The sequence below is a fragment of the Anguilla rostrata genome, chromosome 16, assembly GCF_018555375.3.
Source record: "Anguilla rostrata isolate EN2019 chromosome 16, ASM1855537v3, whole genome shotgun sequence".
Lineage (NCBI taxonomy): Eukaryota > Metazoa > Chordata > Actinopteri > Anguilliformes > Anguillidae > Anguilla > Anguilla rostrata.
The window spans coordinates 31,606,314-31,627,994 of record NC_057948.1 but is presented as its reverse complement, the minus strand read 5'-3'; the positions used below and the strand labels follow the sequence as shown (position 1 = coordinate 31,627,994).

The window sequence follows — 21,681 nt, the reverse complement described above, 5'->3', positions numbered from 1 at the left end:
ACTCAGCATGGTGGACTTGATGGAGCATAATGATAAGAAAAAAAGACTTATGAATACAGACATTATTGGTTTACAATAAAGCATTGTAAATGACATCACATCACAGCTCTTTGAAAATACAGTGTTGATTTACAATTTCTCTCTCTAACGATCAAGAATATAATTTACGTATAATAGTTATATGCAACTTACTAGGCAGTTATAACTATTTGTATTCAAAATATTACCAAAATATCTACCTCTGTACACTGAAGTGTCTCTGCTGAACAGAATCACCTGTTAAATCTTTACTTGGACCATTTCCCAAAGAGAAAAACAAATATGAAAAATGTAACATTAAACTCTACATTTCACAATCTCCAACCTTAAATCACTCCTTCGATCACTTTTAAAACAACGATAGCTTGGTTGCATAATAGACTAATTCACTCGTTAAGAAAACCACACATTTATTGAAGTTTTAGTCTTGCAGTCTTTTTCGATAATTCACATTTCGTAGAACAGTTTCCCCCTCTCTCCCCGTTCGAGGCAAATTTGAACCCGAAAGAATCCGCACTGGAAGCAGCAGAATTAATCTGTTTCGCTGCTCTATATTTAATTGATAGAAATTGCACGCATCAAAGAAAAAGGCATGCTGAGATTTAATGGGCATAAAATGGACATTAGCATTTTAAAGAGGCGGATTAACACATTAATCCAGGCAATTTTCGTCTCCCACTTCCAATAAAATCGTCATAGCCAAGAACTCCTAATGAGGCTTAACTGGCTTTTCAGCCGCTGCTGTGATTAGGGATAACAGCAAACTTTATTTTCCGAACTGTACGCAGGGGGTTTTAAATCCTGAGCTGGCTAGCCGAAAGGAGTTATTTTATTAAAAAACGAACGCGCGTTCACGCCACACGTTACACAAATAAGGTGTATCCAATCCCAGCTGCGCTACTGCGGCAGGCTAATCGAGCGCGTGGTCGACGCAGAGGAGACGCAGATGCGGCGATCGTGTCTCTCTTGCGCGAGATTAAGAAGGCACACATAAAAATGTACAACTTTATAAATGAGACAAAAATACCTATACAGATGCCAGCTTGTGAAAAGAGGGTTGTGTGTTTTGGGGTGTTAAGGCGGAGAAAGAGGTGGGGGCGTGAGCGGGGACTTTCCCATGATGCACTGCAGGGCCTGCAGAGCCTCCACGGTGACTTTCAGGCTGCCGACCACCGCCCTGCTGTCCTGCACGTCCACAACTGCAGGGGAACAGAGCCAGAGTCAGTCCTGCCAAAACTACACTGCAGAGCACACGCACACTCCTGCACACACCTACACACACACACACACACGTGCACGCACACACACACACGCACACACACTCCTGCACACACCTACATGCACGCACACACACGTACACACACCACGCACACACACACACGTGCACGCACACACATGCACACACACACACGCAAACGTGTACACATGCACACACATCACACGCACACACACACATATCACGCACACACACACACACGCACACACACTCACACGCACCTGCGCACACACACACAGCTCCTCGCAGGTGAGAAGCTTACACTGGAGCCCTGCTCATTTACACTGACACGGGCATAAATGCTTCCAGAGCGCACCAAACAGAGGGAATAAAAGGGGCAAATGACAGCTGTGATCTCCCTGAGGAGGGAGGTGCAGGGAGGCGCGTGCGTCTGATTCGGGAAGGGAGGAGAACACAGGTATGCGAACACACAGGCGTGGCGCACGGGCACAGTCACTGCGCATGGTTACTGAGACTGCGCTGAGCGGTGGCGGTGTAATGACTGCGCTGTTCGCCACGCTGTTCACTCACTGCTTCTCTTTGCGCTCGTTATTATTTTCTCCTTTCAATTTGCACCACGCTGAACGCACGTGTGTGTACACCGCGCGCCTGCACACACGCAAATGGAGCCTAACGCGTGTTTTTAAACAAACGGGACGGGCGGTGGGGTGGGGTGGGACGGATCCCTCCAGAGGGGAGAGCATTAAAGCAGAAATGCGTTCCGTCCCCAGTGAGAAATCCAGCATCCATCAGGTTTGTCTGATGTTTCGTATTTTTGTCAAGTCCTGACGAGAGAACAAACAAGTGCTCCCTCCGAAAAAGTGCTAAAACACAGCCGCCCCCCCCCGGCGGGCTACATACATTCACACTCCTCCCCCCCCCCCCCATTCCCGGTCAATGCTTTATGCACACCCGCCCATTCTTTCAAGCCAACGGCAATCCAACATCAAACTGCACTTGGAATTTTTTAAAAACAACTATCTTGTTATGCCACCAACACAGCTTTGAATTAATAAACATGAAAGTATGGGGCCTTCAAACGTGAATATCCCTTACTTTTTAATGGTGTGTATTACTGCGGTTATTATTATTTTATTGTGAAGCACTCCTGTGGACACTTCTCCTCACTCACACGCAATACCTGCCATTCTCCCTCCATTCAATAAATGATATCCCGGTTTGAGCCTCCTCTACACAGGCTGAGCTGTCAGCCAGGCAGGGGTGGGTGAGCGATGATGGTGTTCACAACAAAGTGAGCACTGCAAGTGTAATACGACACATCTGAGCACATCAGACGCATCACAAGGGCTGCCTTCTACCATTGTTCATTTCTCCCCCAAGTACTAAATCAATTTGTCTGAAAAGCATGACAACTCTTCACGTGCAATATGTGAGTGCATTGGGACCAGCTTTCCTTCAACCTTCAAATTTCCCCACTGGACTACAAGGATGTTGCTAGAAAAGAAATATATTTTTTGCATCAGGCTCATTGATCCTTTTAATCTAATGTTTTCGTTACTTCTGATTTAGTGATATATAGCAATGCGGTAATGTGCTAATGACCGTGTGTTTGCACAGATACCCACTGTCCAAGCTGGTGTCTATCAGGTCCTGCTGCAGCTCCAGGATTTGGGGGACCCTCAGGAAGGCCACGCCCACGTCCTCACACTCCAGGTCCTGCTCCTCCTCTGGGGGGTCGCTCACCACCGTGAACTTTATGCTGCGGAAACAGAAACACAGCGAAAAAAAGTCACTCTGACAGTTCTGCATTTACCCAGCTCCACGAGCCCTTCAACGGCAAGCAGGGCTTCTGGATCACACTGTACCGGCCAGATTTAAGGCGGAGTTCATTATCCCATGAGTAGGACCCGGCTAATGTTCTTTGGCTAACGTTCGTAAAAGTGATGGTGGGGCGGCCGGTCCTGTTCCACACCCAATCTGCTTTCACTATAACTCCATGACACAAAAATGGCACGAACATTTTATAAATACAACAGTACATGTTATTACACTCTTAAATGGTTTATGCAACAGAAAACTACATGAATGAGCACGACCCCATCTTTATCCCCCAAAAGGCCTACAAATGAGGCTCCATCCCGCGTGTCGGGAGCCACAGCCTCAGTGTCTTCCCTGCCCAAGCTTTCATCAGCGAGATGATCGTGATGGATAACGGCTGTCTGCAGCTGGCCGGGAGCCTGACTGCACTGAGCCTGCAGTTAAACTGGTCAGGCATGCGTTTTTCATGCTTTTATGAAGTGCGGTAGGGGAGTACTGCCCCTGAGCTGCACGGTAATCCGTCTGCCGATATACCTGTCCATTTACACGCTAGCTTATACCTGCTCATTTACACACTAGCATATACCTGTCCATTTACACACTAGCTTATACCTGTCCATTTACACGCTAGCATATACCTGTCCATTTACACGCTAGCATATACCTGTCCATTTACACGCTAGCATATACCTGTCCATTTACACACTAGCGTATACCTGTCCATTTACACGCTAGCTTATACCTGTCCATTTACACGCTACCTTATACCTGTCCATTTACACGCTAGCATATACCTGTCCATTTACACACTAACGTATACCTGTCCATTTACACACTAACTTATACCTGTCCATTTACACACTAACGTATACCTGTCCATTTACACACTAGCTTATACCTGTCCATTTACACACTAGCATATACCTGCTCCTTTACGCACTAGCATATACCTGTCCATTTACACACTAGCATATACCTGTCCATTTACACACTAGCATATACCTGTCTATTTACACACTAGCATATACCTGCTCCTTTATGCACTAGCATATACCTGTCCATTTACACACTAGCGTATACCTGTCCATTTACACACTAGCTTATACCTGCTCCTTTACGCACTAGCATACACCTGCTCATTTACACACTAGCAGAGGGTACTACCTGCTCATTTACGCACTAGCATATACCTGCTCATTTACACACTAGCAGAGGGTACTACCTGCTCATTTACGCACTGGCATATACCTGCTCATTTACACACTAGCATACACCTGCTCATTTACACACTAGCAGAGGGTACTACCTGCTCCTTTACGCACTAGCATACACCTGCTCATTTACACACTAGCAGAGGGTACTACCTGCCCATTTACACACTAACATATACCTGCTCATTTACACACTAGCATATACCTGCTCATTTATGCACTAGCATATACCTGCTCATTTATGCACTAGCAGAGGGAAATGTAAACACAAACACACAGGGCTGGAACAGAAAGGCCAAAAGGAGCTGCCAACCGTGGTGAGTCGATCGCATTCCGATGGCAATCGCTCAGTCACGCACTCAGTCGGCACTTCTGTCGCTCGCCAGAAACGCTTTCGTTCTGATCCAAACGTCAACAATGACACCGCCACTCCCGCCATTCCACTGCGACAAATAAATCACCCAGGGCTCGCTCCAGGCCAACATCTTCCTCTCTCTCTCTCTCTTTCTCTCTCTCTGTCCCTCTCTCCAGCTCTCTTTCCCTCTCTCTGTCTCTCTCTCTCTCCGTGTATAATACTTCTCAGAAAAAAGTCTGGTCTAAATTATTATTATTATTATTTTCTTCATTTTTAACTCCAACTGATAAAGGAAATTTTTCACCCAGGGGGCAAACACTACCTCATATTTTTCAAACAATACCCGAGCCCCCACTTCCCCTGCTCTCTCTGTGCGTATAATTACAGCGGTCTGCGGGGGCTGATGCACGTTAGCGGCTTGAGTGATGGCCAGGACGCCCGGGCCAAAGGGCCGGAATTCACCGCAGCGCGCTCTTATTTTGATACGCCTTGGCAGGGTCTCCCGAAACCCCGAGCGTCTGTGAGACGCGCCACTTTGAAGCCCCCCGATAAGGATCAAGTCGAGTCAAACAAGCGCGAAGCCGAACGCAATCCGATTCCGGCAAAACGCCGTTCCCCAAAACTCAAAGACTAATAATTGAATATTACAAAAAACGCTGATAAAACGATCAAAGCCCTATCACTCATGGTACACCAAAAAACAAACGAACGACAAAAAAAACGGAAATCTTCGCTGCTGGAATAAAAAAAAAAAAAAAAAAGAAGCTAAATATAAAGTTCTCCCCCCGCTTCCTTCCAGTGACGGTAAACCCCTGAAACGCTTCACAGCCGAATCGGATTAGAATCGGCCTGGCATCCTGAATCGGAAACGGTGTCTGCATGAAACATCCGTCTGTAGAGCAACTCACATCAGCTGTCAATTTTTTGCCAACGGTACGTCCCGGCAGCCAGATTACTCTTGGGTGGCACTTCAGCGGTCGTCAACCACGAATTTAACGTCCAATTACTGTCAGATAATATATATGTGAAATGAAGAGGGGCCCATCACGGAAGAGCGGGGGGGCGGTGGCGGTAAGGACTGCTGTGCCGCGTAGGAGATGAAAACAGGCTCGGTCAAAGCCTCCTGAGATATCTGTGCTTCCTGTACTGATCTGGCACCCCGCACATCACAGAGCTTCTTTATGTGTACACACACACACACACACACACACACACACACAGGCGAGTGTATAGACTCCACGTGCACTTCCAGTTGCACTGACAGATAATAAATCAAATGGAAATATGTAAAAAATACGTGTCTTAATTTGGCGCGTGTGTTATTTTCCCCGTGAAGTGCAGGCAGCGGTTAAGATGGGGGGGGGGGGATGGGGGGAGCATTACGTAGCCATGGAGACGAGCGAAACGCGCAAGGTGCTTGAAGTACCGGCGGGATGAGAGAGTAACTTTTCAATTTCGGCGCCTCTGATGCTCCAGCTATGCTCCGAAAAGCCTCCTCAGCAGAAGAGAATACGCTGAGATATGGAGGGAGAAGAACCCCACCGCCATACCTCTGACACTAAAGCCTGTATGCAGATGAAGTGATGCGAAGACCCTGTAATCTAAAGTGTATTTACTCTTCATCCTCTTTAAGGCCGTGTTCTTTATTATTATTATTATTATTATTAGGAGGGGGTGTTAACCCTTTCCTGGTTCCAGCACTGGGGCCGGCTGCAGAGCTCTCCTGGCTGTCTCGCGGCTCTGACGGACAGCCGGACAGTGTTCAGGGGGGCGGGGTCAGCGATGGAAGCCCAGCTCACGCTCGCGCTGGCCAGACTTGTCTGGGCTGAACTGCAGCTTCCTCATTACAGCTCAGACAGGCGGTGGTGAGGGGGGGGAGAGAGAGAGAAATACAGAGAAGGAAAATCAACATTTCTCTCTTTTTTTTGTCACTGATATTTACCTTTCCAGTTGTCTGGCATCTCCCTGGAGCATGGACCTCAAGAGCTCGCGCCTGGCCCGGTTATCCTCCACGTCCACGTAGATCACTGTCAGGACAAGAGGCCGCCCGTTACCCGACACAATCTGACATTACAAAGTTCACGTATTCCGTTTAGGAAGTTGGACAGGAAGCCGAGGCAGCGGGGATTCATCCCCCCTCCCCGCGCCCCCCCAGTTCCCCCCACCTGTCCGTTTGCTCAGACGGAGGCCGGGGGAGGGGGAGAGGGGGAGGGCGAGGGGGGGAAGGGGGGGAGGGTTTGAGCGCGTGCGGCCTGGCATTAAATCCAGCCATCATGCGTCGGTGTACAGGCAGGTTTAGGTGTGCCGTGTCAGGACGGGGGACGGCCAGGGGACGGCCCCCAGCGCCCTGCCTAACTGTCATCCCCTGTTAACGACACGGGGGCCGTCTCAATAGGGAGAGCCCGTGGCCTGCAGGCCGGGGGCGGAGCAGGGCGGGGGGGGGGGTTTAATACCCCTTTCCTGGCCTGAGGAGCCGGTGATAATGTGGCTGGTACGGCAGGCAGGGGGCTTGTCCTCTCTGACAACAGCGGTGATTTAACCACCCCCCCCACCCCCACCCCCCCTGCTCCAGCCCGGGCGCCCCAACGCGAGGAGAGACGTTAGCCTAGCGGAGCTAGCGTAGCCGCCGGAACAGCAGCAACAGAGATATTTTACACGCGACGAGCCCCTCGGGGGCACAGAGTCCTGCAGAAGCTCTTCTGGAGTCATTATCTCCAGCAGGAGACAGGCACTGCAGGCATTACTGACCCGGCCATGAGGAACAGGAGCCATCTCCGCTCGCCAACACGGCTCTTCTGCACAATCGCTGTCTTACCGCTCAACGTTTCAGAACATTCCGGCAGCACTCTAGACTATGATATGGCCGCTATGATATGGGTATGGATATGCTAACTGACACGGTTGTGCAAATGAACTTTAGCTACAGTCACCAGAGACAGGCGATCGCTACAAAACGTGTAAGAACACAACTTGCCCCGGATGAGCGTATTTGCATAGCAAACGATCAGAGACCGCATCTCCTTTACTTCCTGAGGTAAAACAGCATCACAGCATCCTTTTCATGCTGACAGACAAACCCAAACACATGTATTTATAGCGCATATTGGGAATGTTATCCTTTGGGTGAGGATCATGAATAATGAAATGTAGTGGTGTGTATCATTAAAAAAAATAAGTTAAAGGATAAATATGTTTTCATCCACACACCGTAATTTATAAAGATATCTTCACTACTCTAGCAAGTGAAATAAATTGCCCTGGACTAGACAAGCTAAGCTAAGCTTCCACTCGAAGCAGGAGGTTCAAAAACAAGTCCACTAACTGACAACACAAGGTTTTTCCTTCGCAACCGCAGTGCTTGTTTTTTCTCTCTCCAAATATACACGCTGCCTAATTGGCTAAAGAATGAGAGACAGCGCTTGTGTTTTTATGTGACATGAAACAGACGCGCGTGTGAAGAGAGGCGGCGCGGGAGCCTGGTATCTACAGCGGGGCCCAGGAATGCCCCGAGGTGGGGCTGCTTATTCATGCCCAACCAGGGGGAAGCAGTTTAATGCTGCACTAACACACTCACTTTCATCCCCTTAAAGGGAAATAATTCATGAGGGCCTTGGCGAGGAAGTGCGAAACACACAATGTCCCCTGGACTTGTAGTCCATTGATTTAGCTTTTTCTGTTGCACACACTGTGCCTGGTGTGGCCCCACACCATTATTTTCCCTTCACTTTGCAGACAATCTACTGTTCCCAGTTTCCTCCTGAAATTCAGAGAGCTGGGAATGAAATACACACAGCCCTGGATAAACCTGCTTTTATTTATAAGTCAAAAGCAAAAAAAACTGTCTCTACCCATCACTGTCAGCATATCTGAACAGACAGTAAACAGTATATTTTCCTTTTGCTGTAAAACCGATCTTTTTTCTATAAGAGTATTTCAAAAGTAAAGGACGCTGTCAGAGTTTTAATGTTTTAATATACCACTGGGCTATGTGTAAAGCAGGGGGGGCAGTGTAGTGAAAGATTATTTAGTTCAACTAAATATGACGTGTGCTACTGATTTCAGAATAGTACTAATATCTGCTATTTGAAATAATAGAATGATGAAAGTTAAAATGATCACATCACTTGTTCTAAACATAATTGCTTGTTGTGGTAGTAGTGAGCAATGCACCAGTGTTTTATGCATAGTTTTCCCTAAAACGGTGGGGTGGGAGTTGGAGGGCTATGTAGCCTATAAAAAAGGGCTGTAATTCCTACAAAGATCACCTGATATGGATATAAATACCCTCAAATTAAATCTGACAGTCTGCACTTCATCCTCATATTCATAATTTTATTTCACATTCAATGTGCTGGAGTACAGAGCCAAAACAACAAAAAATTGTGTCACAGTCCCAATACTTTTTCATTTAACTGTATATGTAAATAAAGCATTAGTCAAGTACGTACAGGTTCCGTGAGATGGATTGACTTAAATATTTCATTATGTCTTCCATAAACGTAGAAACAAAAACATTTATATTGTGTTGCAAAACAGCTGAATGAAATATTGCAATGAAAACATACCAAATAACGGAAGGATTAAATTGGGAGAGTGAGCTTTAAATCTCTGTGTCTATATTAAGTCCCTTATTGCTCGCAGACACAGCTGAACCTGATGACTCTATTAATTTCAATGTACTCTGCCTTTCAGGTAAATCTCATTTTTATTAAAGATGATATTCTGCTCAACCTGATTCGCACCACATAGACATGCCTAATCAGCCCTTCTCCTGGCAGAGAGAAAGGAGAGAGGGGGGGAGAGTGCTGGGGACAGGAAGGGAGGGACGGAGGGAGGGAGAGAGAGAGAGAGAGAGGGGGAAGAGAGCTGGGGAGAGAGAGAGAGAGAGAAAGAAAAAGAGAGGGAGGATGGCGGTCCTGGGGGGCTTGATAAATACCTTCTTCAATTCCTTCCAAATAAATAATTGGCATATTTCATGACATTACCATAGACCGAGGAGGTGAACACAATTCAAGCTAATATAAAAGTAAGATAAATAAGTAACGTAATAGTAAGTGGTTAAAAAAGAAATAAAATACAGATAGGTCAAACTCCATGTAAATGAACATACTAACAGTCGCTTACAGTCGGGACGCTGTACCGCGGAGTGAAGTGTGTCCTTCTGGGCGCCTCACCTTTGCTGTAGTTGTAGTGGATGCTCTGGCCGGCCTGCGGTTTGGGCAGGGACAGGGGCGTCTCCTCGGACGGCAGGTCCAGGAAGCGGTACTCCACAAACAGCCGGACGACGTCGGGGTCCCTGGCCACTCGCGAGTCTGGCCTCAGGCTCAGGGAGACGACCTCAATGCGGATTCGCTCCGAAGGCTGGGGGGGGGGGGGGGACGACACGAGGTCACACCTAAAAGATCCGCTCAACTCCCCAAGGCTCTTTACAGTCAATAACACACACGGTCAGACCTGAGCAAAATGCCTCATGAGGAAAAAAAAAACCAAGATGATTAACTCATATGCTTGTGCAGAAAGCTGGCCATGCCTGCTGGTAAAGTGGACACACACCTGGGCAGCACTGGCAGATTGGCAGAAGCTGAGAGAAGCCAAGTGCAGGAAACCAGGCTGAAAAGCTGCTGTTTATTTTGTCTTTGCTGTTTGAGTTTGTTACGATTACCTGGATCTCGTGAGGGTGAAAGGAGAAGATCTGCACTTAATTGTTCATTCACTGGATGAGTTCTCTCTAACTCTATCACACACTAAAATGCCAGTGAAAAAAGGAATTACCCCATCGCCCCTGTTCCCAGCTACTCTGTCCCTCTCTGAGGGTTCTGTCCCTAAATTTAATCATGCTTGTGATTAGATATCAATTTATTTCATGATCCGTGCAAAAATAACCAGTGCGCATCATCACATGGGACACATACAAACGATGGAGTAAATAAAGGTGAGTTAATGCGCTGTAAGGTGGTATTGGATATAAGGAATGCTGGCACATACAGGATGTCTGCTCTCATAACCGCGAGCACTGTGATTGGTGCAGATGTGAATGTCAGGCTGACCCCCCCCCGCCCCCCCACCCCCGCCCCAGCGCTGACAGGACCCCGTCGCCTCGTCCCAGGCACAGGTGTGCGGTCGGCGGTGCACAGCCTTCATTTAGATCTGATTACAGTGATGCGCGGCTTATGGGTGTCAGTTCTGCTCGTCTTCACAATTTGGGAGCCCGGCGGTAATTGGCGGCTCCGGAGCCGGGGCCCCGGCGGCGGGCCGGGCGAGCGAAGCGGGCGAGCGGGACTCCGCCGCGCCGCGCTGCTTGCTGGAGGTTAATTTGTTTGCCGGCGGTTGTCAGGCGTGAATATATCGCTGTGTGCAAATTACCAGCCGGCGGCTTCAAGGGCTGCGAGCCTGGCCGCCCGGCCCCGCAGAACCGACGCCTGTTGTGTCTAATTAAGTCCCAGGCAGCTCTGATTATCTGCCTTAACTAGCCGTGCACGCGTGCGATCTGTGAATGATCCCGCGTGTCGGCTCGGCTCCGTGCTACCGACACTCGCCCCCACCGCGCGATCGCAGGGCGGCTCGCATCCTCGTCAGCGGCCGGGTTCGTTAGCCACGCGCTGCCTCCCCCGTTAGCCCCGCGCTACCTCCCCCGTTAGCCCCGCGCTACCTCCCCCGTTAGCCCCGCGCTACCTCCCCCGTTAGCCCCGCGCTACCTCCCCCGTTAGCCCCGAGCTGCCTCCCCCGTTAGCCCCGCGCTACCTCCCCCGTTAGCCCCGCGCTACCTCCCCGTTAGCCCCGCGCTACCTCCCCGTTAGCCCGCGGCTCCCCGTTAGCCCGCGCTGCCTCCCCCGTTAGCCCCGCGCTCCTCCCCGTTAGCCCCGCGCTGCCTCCCCCGTTAGCCCCGCGCTGCCTCCCCCGTTAGCCAGCGTTCCTCCCCCGTTAGCCCGCGTTACCTCCCTTAGCCCAAGCTTGCCATCCTACCACGGCCATCGCTTGAGCCGTTACGGTGTCTCCTCTCTCGGAGGATCCGAACAGCGCACACTCTTTGCACTAAGCCCAGGGGGTACCAAGCACATCCTGCTAGCCAGGCTAGCAGACTACCGCCCCTCCAGTCTTTAGAGTTGTAAACAACAGCAGTCTACTAATAAACAAATATAACTAATTTGGGATATGCCTTTCACTGAGTTACTCTAGATAAACTGTGAAATGCTAGCATTGGGAAGTTTGATTCCTTAAAAAGCATCAGTAGGTTCGAGTCAGTACAACAAAACAAATCAAACTTTCAAGTCATTCAAGTTACTTTCTCAGATTAACTGTTAAGAAACAGTTTGCGGAATATACCATTTACTGTTAATTTCTACCAGTCTGTCTCAAGCTCCTGTCACTAGCAGCTGTGACATTATTTTTCAAAAATCTAAACACTTCATTCACCAAACGTACCACTTCCTGTTTCTGTTTGTCTCGCTGCTGCTTGTAAGCAGGCATCAGTAAGCTACATACACTCAGTGAGTCGTTCCACTTGGCTACTTCTCAAGTTTTTGTACCAATTGAATCTTTCAGTACATTTCGTTCACTGAGTCATCAGTACATTCGGTACATTTAATTTGAGTCCTTCAGTAATTTCTATACACTCAGTACATTTTGTACAAGTAGTACCTTTTGAATTGCCCAAAAAGATTTGCTTGTTCAATCTGGAGCAACACCAGGCAATACTGGGTCCCTCCAAACAGGCATTAAGCAGCAGCTGCTCGGTTGTGGAATAGAGAATATTAACCCAGTCAACATAATGAAGTTCATTACAGTTTAAAATTCTGAATGATATAAACGGTCTATTCAGGTGATAATCTTTGCAATACAGAGAGGTCTGAATAAACATGGTATTCAGCATTGTTAACAACACAGTCATGGTGGTCCATAACAATCTCTTTAACCACACTGTTTAGCAATACATCAACGTCTACAGAGAGTGTCACCACGGGGTCAAACGTGGATAGAGGGGTTTGACTCTTGCCAAGGAAGTGAGGGGAAGAAACAATCCCTCACCAACGACGCCCAGCGAGCAAACACAGCCCTGCCACAGGCCCGCCAGCGCTACAGACATCTGCACAAGCTCAAGAGGAACGGCTTGTTTGCGATTCGTCCGACCACATTAGAGCACATGACTCACATCAGAACTTAGCATAACCTTCAGACGCCGGCACAAAGTACACACACCCTCTTTCACTCAGCGAGCGAACTTCTAAGTGCTGAAGTGCTGTAAGTGCTGTGATAATGCATCAAAAACCACAAGTTTACTGGACCCATGATGCATTGCTTTATACCAAAAAGTTTAGATCTGAAAAGCGTTATGGGAAACGAAAACACAAGACGAATTTAAGGCAGTTTTGAAAAATAAATAACTGGAATTGGGAGGAAGAAAGGAGACACAATGAAATGAGTGAAAGCTGGTGATGCACTGTACATGAAGCCCTCCTAGCAACATGCACATGCACTCTGCATACAGACTCAATTGACCTCTTCAGTAAAAGCGCTGTGAGGGGAACGTACGCTGTGTATTTCACAGTAAGAGCGCACACAGTCCCCTCTGCACCGATCGGCGGGACACTGCAGAGATGAAGAGCAGCTCAAAGGGGAAGGTCCCGCGAGCGGCCCGGGGTCTCCCTCCCGCTCAGAGGCGCCTCCTCCATAATTAGCGGGAAATCCGGAAGCCCCGCGCGCTCGCATGGCGGTATTGATCAGAGACAGGAAGTGGCTCGATAGCCGCCGGGGCCTGCGAGCGCTTCAGACGGCGAGCTGAGACGGCCGCGATCAAAGCCATCGATCCTGGCGTGGGGGCGGGGCCGTGTAAACCGCGCGTACGGCAAGGACAGCGGTCCGCCGGGGGACGGCCGCTCGAGGCGGGGACGGCGGGAACGACGTCGGCCTCCTGGTTCTCCGCACGCGCCGCTTAATGATTGGTCCAACCTGCAGGGCGGGGCTGGCGTCCAGGGCTCTGAGCGCTGATTACAACACAAACGAGGAACAGTGCTGATCGAACGGCCGCACCTCAGGGTGCATTCAGTGTGACCACTGCAGGAAACCGCGGTGTGAACGCACTGTGGAAAAACCGCCATTCTCTCTCTACGGCACAGCCTGGTATCACTACAGTAAACCACTGTGTGAACGCACTGTGGGAAAAACACCATTCTCTCTCTACAGCACAGCCTGGTATCACTACAGTAAACCGCAGTGTGAACGTACTGTGGAAAAAACACCATTCTCTCTCTACAGCACAGCCTGGTATCACTACAGTAAACCACTGTGTGAACGCACTGTGGAAAAAACACCATTCTCTCTCTACAGCACAGCCTGGTATCACTACAGTAAACCGCAGTGTGAACGCACTGTGGAAAAACCGCCATTCTCTCTCTACGGCACAGCTGGTATCACTACAGTAAACACTGTGTGAACGCACTGTGGAAAAACACCATTCTCTCTCTACAGCACAGCCTGGTATCACTACAGTAAACCGCAGTGTGAACGCACTGTGGAAAAACCGCCATTCTCTCTCTACGGCACAGCCTGGTATCACTACAGTAAACCGCAGTGTGAACGCACTGTGGAAAAACCGCCATTCTCTCTCTACGGCACAGCCTGGTATCACTACAGTAAACCGCAGTGTGAACGCACTGTGGAAAAAACACCATTCTCTCTCTACAGCACAGCCTGGTATCACTACAGTAAACCGCAGTGTGAACGTACTGTGGAAAAACCGCCATTCTCTCTCTACAGCACAGCCTGGTATCACTACAGTAAACCACTGTGTGAACGCACTGTGGAAAAACCACCATTCTCTCTCTACAGCACAGCCTGGCATCACTACAGTAAACCACTGTGTGAACGCACTGTGGAAAAACCACCATTCTCTCTCTACGGCACAGTCTGGTATCACTACAGTAAACCACTGTGTGAACGTACTGAGGAAAAACCACCATTCTCTCTACGCCAGCTGGTTCACTACAGTAAACACGTGTGAACGATGGGAAAACGCCATCTCTCTCTACAGCACAGCTGTATCTAGTAACACGAAGCACTGTAAAGCATTCTCTCTCTGCACGCGTTCACTACAGACTAGTCCTGCTCAGCGCACTACTGAACGCAGTAGAACCACCGGCACTTTCAGACAAACCCACTTCAGACGTCAGCAGAGGGAAACACGGCCGTTGGAAGTTGTCTGAACGGCACGAGGCTCTTATTTTTTAAACAGCATCCTCGCTCCTTGTTTCCTTTGCGGTGTTCCTTTCTCTTTTTAACGACGCGTTACTGTAAGTCGCACACCTCATGTTTTAAAGATTCTTTTTAATGAGAATCAAAGTCTAAATATTTCACTGAGGCTGTTTTATTATTCAGCGGCTTCGCGGGCGTTTTACCCGTCTGACAGAGGAACCCACGCGGCCCACTTCCCCGCCACGCAGGTACACGACTCCGGCTGCCAATATTACAGGGATTATCACGGCATATGAAATATTTAGTGGGGGTTTTCTTACCCCCGCCCCCCCTTCTGAAACCTAATAAATCAAATGACTGCCAAATGTCATTAAAGTGACGGTCCTTTGACTGGGGGAAAGAGAAGAAAGGTTTTTCATATTCAAATTTGGGAGAGGAGGGAAATGAAAAGAACGGAAAGGTTACTTGGTTTAACTAACAGCCCCCTGATGCCCTACACTCGCGTGGTGAGGAGGAAGGAGGAGGTGGAGGAGGAGGAGGGGGGGGGGGTGGGCGATGACATCGCCGGCATTGTCTGGGCTCTTCAGAGAGCGCCGCAGCCCGTCCGGCTCTGTCGCCGTCAGGCGGTGCGGCCGTGGCGTGCCGGTTGTTTTCGTTAGCCGGGCGCTCCTCCGCGGCGTGGCGCGCCACACCGCCGCCGATCTGACGCGGGCCGCCATGACGACCGGCCGTCTCGCTGACACCCGCCGTCGGACCCATTGTCCGTCCCGCTCTTCATCTGCGGGCGGCCTGACAGCCGCCTGAATGGCGCCTGCAGTCCCCAGTCGGCCCCTGTCGATGTCCGTCAGGGCCGAGCCCCTCACCGCCCTCCCAATCTCTGTTTTAACCCTCTAGAGAAGGCACCATATGCAGAAATGGGATGATGCCAACTGATGGCAAATCAACAGTGACCCTTAAACCCTGACTGCGGTGGAAATTCACACTCTGCAGCTGCAGAAAATGTACACACCTGTAAAGTCAAAGTTGTACTCACAGTATTAAAATAAATCGCTGTATGGTGGCAAGCACAAAAAGGCAATTCAGTCAAAAGTTCAATATGAACAATTCAACCCTATCTCTTGACCATGAAATATAAGGTCGTTCCATATGGTAAATGGTAAATGGACTGCATTTAACGGCTTACAAGCGCTTGATGCTCTCATTCGCCAGGCATTAGATTAGGTTAGTCTGCTCAAGCGGCTCGGCATGCCAGCGGTTTGAACCGGCAATCAGTGCAAAGACAACTAGCTTACCTCTGAGCTATTGCCCTTATATAAGTACTTATATATCGTAGTTCATATATAAATGTGACTAATAAATAATTCACTCATTTAGTCAGTTAATTAGTTTATTAACAGGCCTGCTCAAACATCTGGAACTTCAGACACAAGTGGAGGTTGGGAGGAAGTCACAGGCTAAACCTCAGCCTATCAGAGAGCAGCCCTCTCTGCCACTGTCTCTACCCTGGAGCACAACCCATCTCCTGCACAGCCGTTCACAGATAGGGCCCTGGGAAGATATATGGCGGGGAGGCGGTCTTATCCTTACGGGAGTCGCGTCTCCATTCATCTCTCCAAAGCCGTCGGCGGCGGCAGGCGCAGTTTAGCATGCACAGGGGCTCCCCGAAGGCACCCGGGGCTTCTTAAACTGTCAGCGCCACAATGAGATGAATAAATAAACAGATATGCCTAAAAAGGGGGGGTGGGGGGGGGGGTCTGGGAGATAACCGTGCGTATGTGACTGCGGGACGCGGTGATGTCAGCGGTGCCCTGTATCGTTACACACACACACACACACGCACACACACACACGGTCAAAAACACCAGGGCCATCACAGGCGATCTGCAATTTAGCGAAGAGCCAGGAGAACAGTTATTAATGTCAGGGAGCGTCGCCGAGCGACAAGAGCCTTCCAAGCTCCCAAAGCTCTCATTCGTCATTCCAGATCCACTTACGGCACTAATACGCGCTTATTACTGGAGCCAGCCTCTGAATGTGAACAGCACTGACAAATATACCTTGGTGTAAAAAAAAAAAAAAGATAGTTAAGTTTTGCGTTTTAAATAAGTTAACGCTGGTAAAATTATGATTAATGCTGCTTTGTGAGTGATGGATGACGCAGGGGCCCTAGCCACAGTTACTCGTGCCAAAACGGCTATATTTGGATTATTATGTATGCATTATATTTGCCTTCTTTTTTATTATTGTGAAGAATATCCATACCTCCAGGGACCATAAACATTAAAACATCCTTAAATGCAGGGTAGATTGACAACTTTTAGTCATGTACTGGCTAATACAGCCCCACAACTGCATTTATCCACCCGGCAAAGTGGTGACTCTGAAAATGTCCCTCCCAAAAATAAAATAAAATGACAAACCTTTTGATTATTTCTGCTGGGATTTTAAGTGGGATTTGTACACTTGTACAGTAGAAAGTTAGGAGGAGGTATAAAAGAAGTGTAGACGTGTCTCTGGTACAAGCACACACACTCTGTACATCCCTTCTCTCCTGGGCTACAGGTAACAGACAGACTGGCACAGCTCACACTGGGACTAATACAAGACAAGAACATGCGTGATGAATTGTATTCACAGTAGATGTTAAAGACCAAAAAAAAAAAAAAAAAAAACGAACACAAAAAACCTGAGGCGCTGAAACTGTATCAAGACACGTCTAACGCAAACGTCCATTGTGGATGTCTTTCTCTTTTTTTTAATCTTAAACGCAGGAATAAAGCTTTTAATCAACGTATTATACATCAAATTGATCATGTTAACCCCAGATTATTCAAATGCATGAAATATTCATGGGGAACCGTCCAAAGTTTTACATTCGCTTGACTTCCTTCTCCGTTAATTATCACGCCTAGGAGGTTTTTGGCGGAAGGAGCGGCCGTCGGGCTGACTGAAGCTGACAGGGTGGCACGGCCCAATTACAGCTCCGCTCTGCTGAGCTTTGAAGTAGCGGGAAGGCGGAGAGATAGGGGGCAAATTGTACAGCACATTATGTTAATGGCTTGATTTAATCCAGCCACTAAACTTTATGTAGCCCGTTAAAGAAGATGCTAACGCTAATTATGTCGCTTCGGAGAGAGTGGGAAGGGGAGGGGAGGGGACGGGGGGGGGGGGGGACAAGCATTTCGCCCCGACGAAAAGCGCGGCTCATAAATGTTGTAAACGAGCGCGAAACAAAAAACTAACTTATCTCCCTTCAATTGCACATTGCATGAGAGCGGGCGGAAAAAAAAAAAAAAAAGGAAAGAAGGGGGGGGAAAAAAGAGAAAACGGGGAGGGGAGGGGAAGGCTGGCCGCGGGGCCGCGAACCTGTTGGGTTCCGGCGTTTTTTAATCAACACATCTGAGGAGGAGCCGCCGCCGCCGCCGCGCGAGCAGCCCGACGCTATCAGCCTGTAATTAACATGTCACTTCAATTACGGCTCCCCAGATTGGAACTGTCTCGGGTTAGGGGCGCGCGGCCCCTGTCTGCTCGGCTAATTAGTGCGGAATTACAGGGCCTGGTGAGTAGGCAGCGCGCCGCGCCGCTAGGCAGTCCCGCGCGGAGCGCCGTCACACACACACACACACGCGCACAGTCCTCGCGAGCGAGCGCGTCGGTTTACCGCGCAGGAGCGCTGGGAGGAGCCAGCCGTGAAGAGGGCGACGCCCGCCCGCCAACCCACCAACCAGCCTGCCAACCCGCCCGCCCGCCCGCCAAGAGAGCCGCGCCCGTTTCACATCGCTTAAAGGACCAGATCGGCCCCCTCTCACACCGCATCCCAAACAGCACACGCAAGCAGCCCATCCAATGCCTACTTCAGGCCAAGCGCAACAAATCTAACTGCATGTAAATACATACACATTAAGTCATCCTATATATTTAAACAATAAACAAAAAAGTACAAAAAACTACAGATGTACAAGAGTCAAACTTGGCTAAAAATGACCAAATATGTTTCTATCCATTTTGGCTGTCACTGTGAATGCTTTGTGTCTCTTGAAGAACATTCATGGCAGAAACTCTGCCTTAAATAAAAGGCATTGCGGGCTAACACACTCACAGCGTTACTGCTGTTCTGACAGGACCATTTCTGAGCTGGGGGGTGCTGTTTGGTCGGGGGAAAAAAAAGTGCCGGCCTTCTTTATCACGGCATAAATAAAAACGTGAAATATCCTTTTTATTGAATTTACCCTCCACCGGCTCTCCATCTTATTGTGCTGGTGGCGTTTTTCCAAGACTCGCTGGATCTTTAATCAACGGCTGCGGGCCCAAAACGCCATAAAGCTGGAGCAGGAAATTTATATCCGAAAGAGCAGCCACAGCAGCGGTTGAGCAGTCAGACACACGCGGAAACACACCAAAGGCCCGGAATAATACTTTCAGATTCACTCTTTGAGCTACAGCCTGTCAGACAACACAAACACAAACAATAGAGCCACAGTGGGATAAGGGGATATAAATAAATAAGAGAGAGAGAGAGAGAGAGGGAGAGAGATGAAAAAAAAATCCCCCTGTCACTACTTGAGCAATGTCTCCAGACATAAAAACAATAGGCATTGTATGTAAAGTGGAGCTCGGGAGAACTTGACACCCTGCCTGGTTTCGGCTGGGTTTTTTTAAAATGCAGGTCATCAGTGGGGGATGACCCGCAGAACATCAATGCCACGGCTGACACCGCACTTACTCACTTCCCGCATCTGCAATCTGAAATCACCACGTCCTATAGCCTTTCTTTTAATTGGACTGAAGAGTAGCACGCTACACGGCTAACAGGTAATGTTTTTACACTGTTTATTTTGGTCATTATAGTGCAACTGAGATCCAGCAAAATCCCAATAGGATTTGCACAGCCTGACACTACCTTAAAAAACAACGAATAAATAAAAGAGAGTAGAAATGTCATATGGCTAGTGGGCACATTGCTGGTTGTTGTAGGGTTCAGACAGCCAGGCGTTGGGGCACTGCCACACCTCAGATCTGGGCTAATGGGCACAAAGGGGGAAGGAGCCCACAGGCGTGCTACAGTGAGGGGAAAAGCCACGGAGCTGAGCCGGCAGCTCCCCTTACAGTATGAATGCGCCTCTCAGAAGCACCGTCGTGCTGCACGCGCTCAGTGATCTCCCTCCCCGCCTCCTCCAATCACCTCCGGGCTCTGAGAGGAGCACCTGGGGCCGCTGCAGAACCAGTGCAGATTAAACGCTCTGTGGTTTTAGAATGAGGGACTCTCTGTTTCGCCCTCGTTTAGCTTCTCTTAAAAGAGAAAAGCCTGCTTCCCGCTTTAATCAATTCATCCCCTCTCCTTCAGTTAAAATACTACTACTGTGCAAAAGTACAAATGTCATATCGAAAATGTAGGACAGTGGGGATCTCTCTCTCTCTCTATTTCGCTCACTCACTCATTCAAGTCACTCATTCACTCACTCAGTCGGCACATGGTGCTGTACCACTCTTACACATGCCCACGCACTCACTCACTCACACTCTCTCTCACTCGCACACACACTCACACTCACACTCACAGAACTGACACCTGACAAACCTGACACTTCATAAAACGTGTGTGAGAAATAAAATGCAGGCAGTGGCAGTGCATTTATATATAGAGTAAAAAACTGCTGACGAGGGTAAAAAAATGCAGCTTATGAGACTGGATGACAGAGTGGATGTGAGAGCTGAAATATCTGTGACTGCAGCAGAAAAAAACAAACATTTTTTTGCCAAGTCAAAAAGTATTTTTGTGATCTGCACTTTAAATGGTTTTAAAAGCTCAGTGGAGGTTCAGATCCAAGGACATTTGGTATGCTACGAAACCATCTGCTGAGAAACGGTAACAAAAGCAGAGATACAAACAGAAGACATTAAAAAAAAACTGAAAATAACAACTTGTGCTTGTCTCCTTGGTGTGACTGTTCAGTGTTCCCATTATGGTGAAGTTTAACTGTTAAAACCGGCCTTGGCGTGACACGAACACGCGAGATGACCTTGTGGGTTCTGACGGCTGTTTAAAACGCTCAGCCCCACACGCCGGAGACCGTGACGCCTTCCTGTCTGACCCACCTGCTTCCTGCCGCCGGTCGTCTGGCCCGGGACGATGCAGTCGTCGCTGTCCGACGGTATCGACTCGTTGAGATCGGAGGCCAGCGCGTCCTCCCCATCTGGGGGGAAAAAGCGGGAGATTGACAGCGTTAAAAACAATTATAATTACAGGCCTTCCGGGGGGGGCGGAGGGAAATCGGATCGCTGCTCGTTACAAATTGTCAAGATCAAGAAGTATGGAGTCAGACATCCCCCCCCCCCCCCCCCCGCCCCGATCCTTAAGCACTTACTCTGAGCAGATCGCGAGGAGCGCCAAGTCGATGAATATTGACACGGCCGCGACTGACCGCGCGCCTGGTGGAGTCCGGGTCTTAAGTTTTATTGCTTTATCCATGGGCTGCTATCTGAGAACCGCACTCCTATAGGCACGCAGCAAGATGTATTGTGGCTGGACTTGAAAGCCGGACTCTTGTACAAGGTCAGCTTGTATCAGCTTCTATAATACCGCTGTCTGGAGTCGAAGATCGCGCTATTGATGCCGGTATTCATTATTTATCGCTTCTCCGGGGGAGAGGCGGCCTGTTTGAAACGGCAGCCATTTGCACATGAAGACGGCGGTGAGGGACTCATTGTGTCTGTGGGATGAGAGAGGCGTGCACTTCCTCTGCCGCTAACCTTTATCTTCCTGCCTGCCTCTCACACTGCAGAGTGCTGGAGACACTACACACGACTCAAACAGCAGAGCCACAGGGATAATT

At 49.0% G+C, this 21,681-nt stretch overlaps 1 protein-coding gene across 1 annotated transcript in view; it reads right to left on the bottom strand.

Annotated features, from left to right (window-relative positions):
- Positions 1 to 504: 504 nt before the first annotated feature.
- rpgrip1l (RPGRIP1 like) overlaps positions 505 to 21,681 on the bottom strand; it is a 59,010-nt gene continuing 37,833 nt past the window's right edge. Inside the window, exons 22-26 of the mRNA XM_064312470.1 lie at positions 20,945 to 21,042; positions 9,835 to 10,021; positions 6,603 to 6,687; positions 2,902 to 3,035; positions 505 to 1,238 (exon numbers count right to left, since the gene is read on the bottom strand). Coding sequence (XP_064168540.1) covers positions 1,114 to 1,238; positions 2,902 to 3,035; positions 6,603 to 6,687; positions 9,835 to 10,021; positions 20,945 to 21,042 — 629 coding nt within the window. The 3' untranslated portion in view covers positions 505 to 1,113. The remainder of the gene's footprint in view (positions 1,239 to 2,901; positions 3,036 to 6,602; positions 6,688 to 9,834; positions 10,022 to 20,944; positions 21,043 to 21,681) is intronic.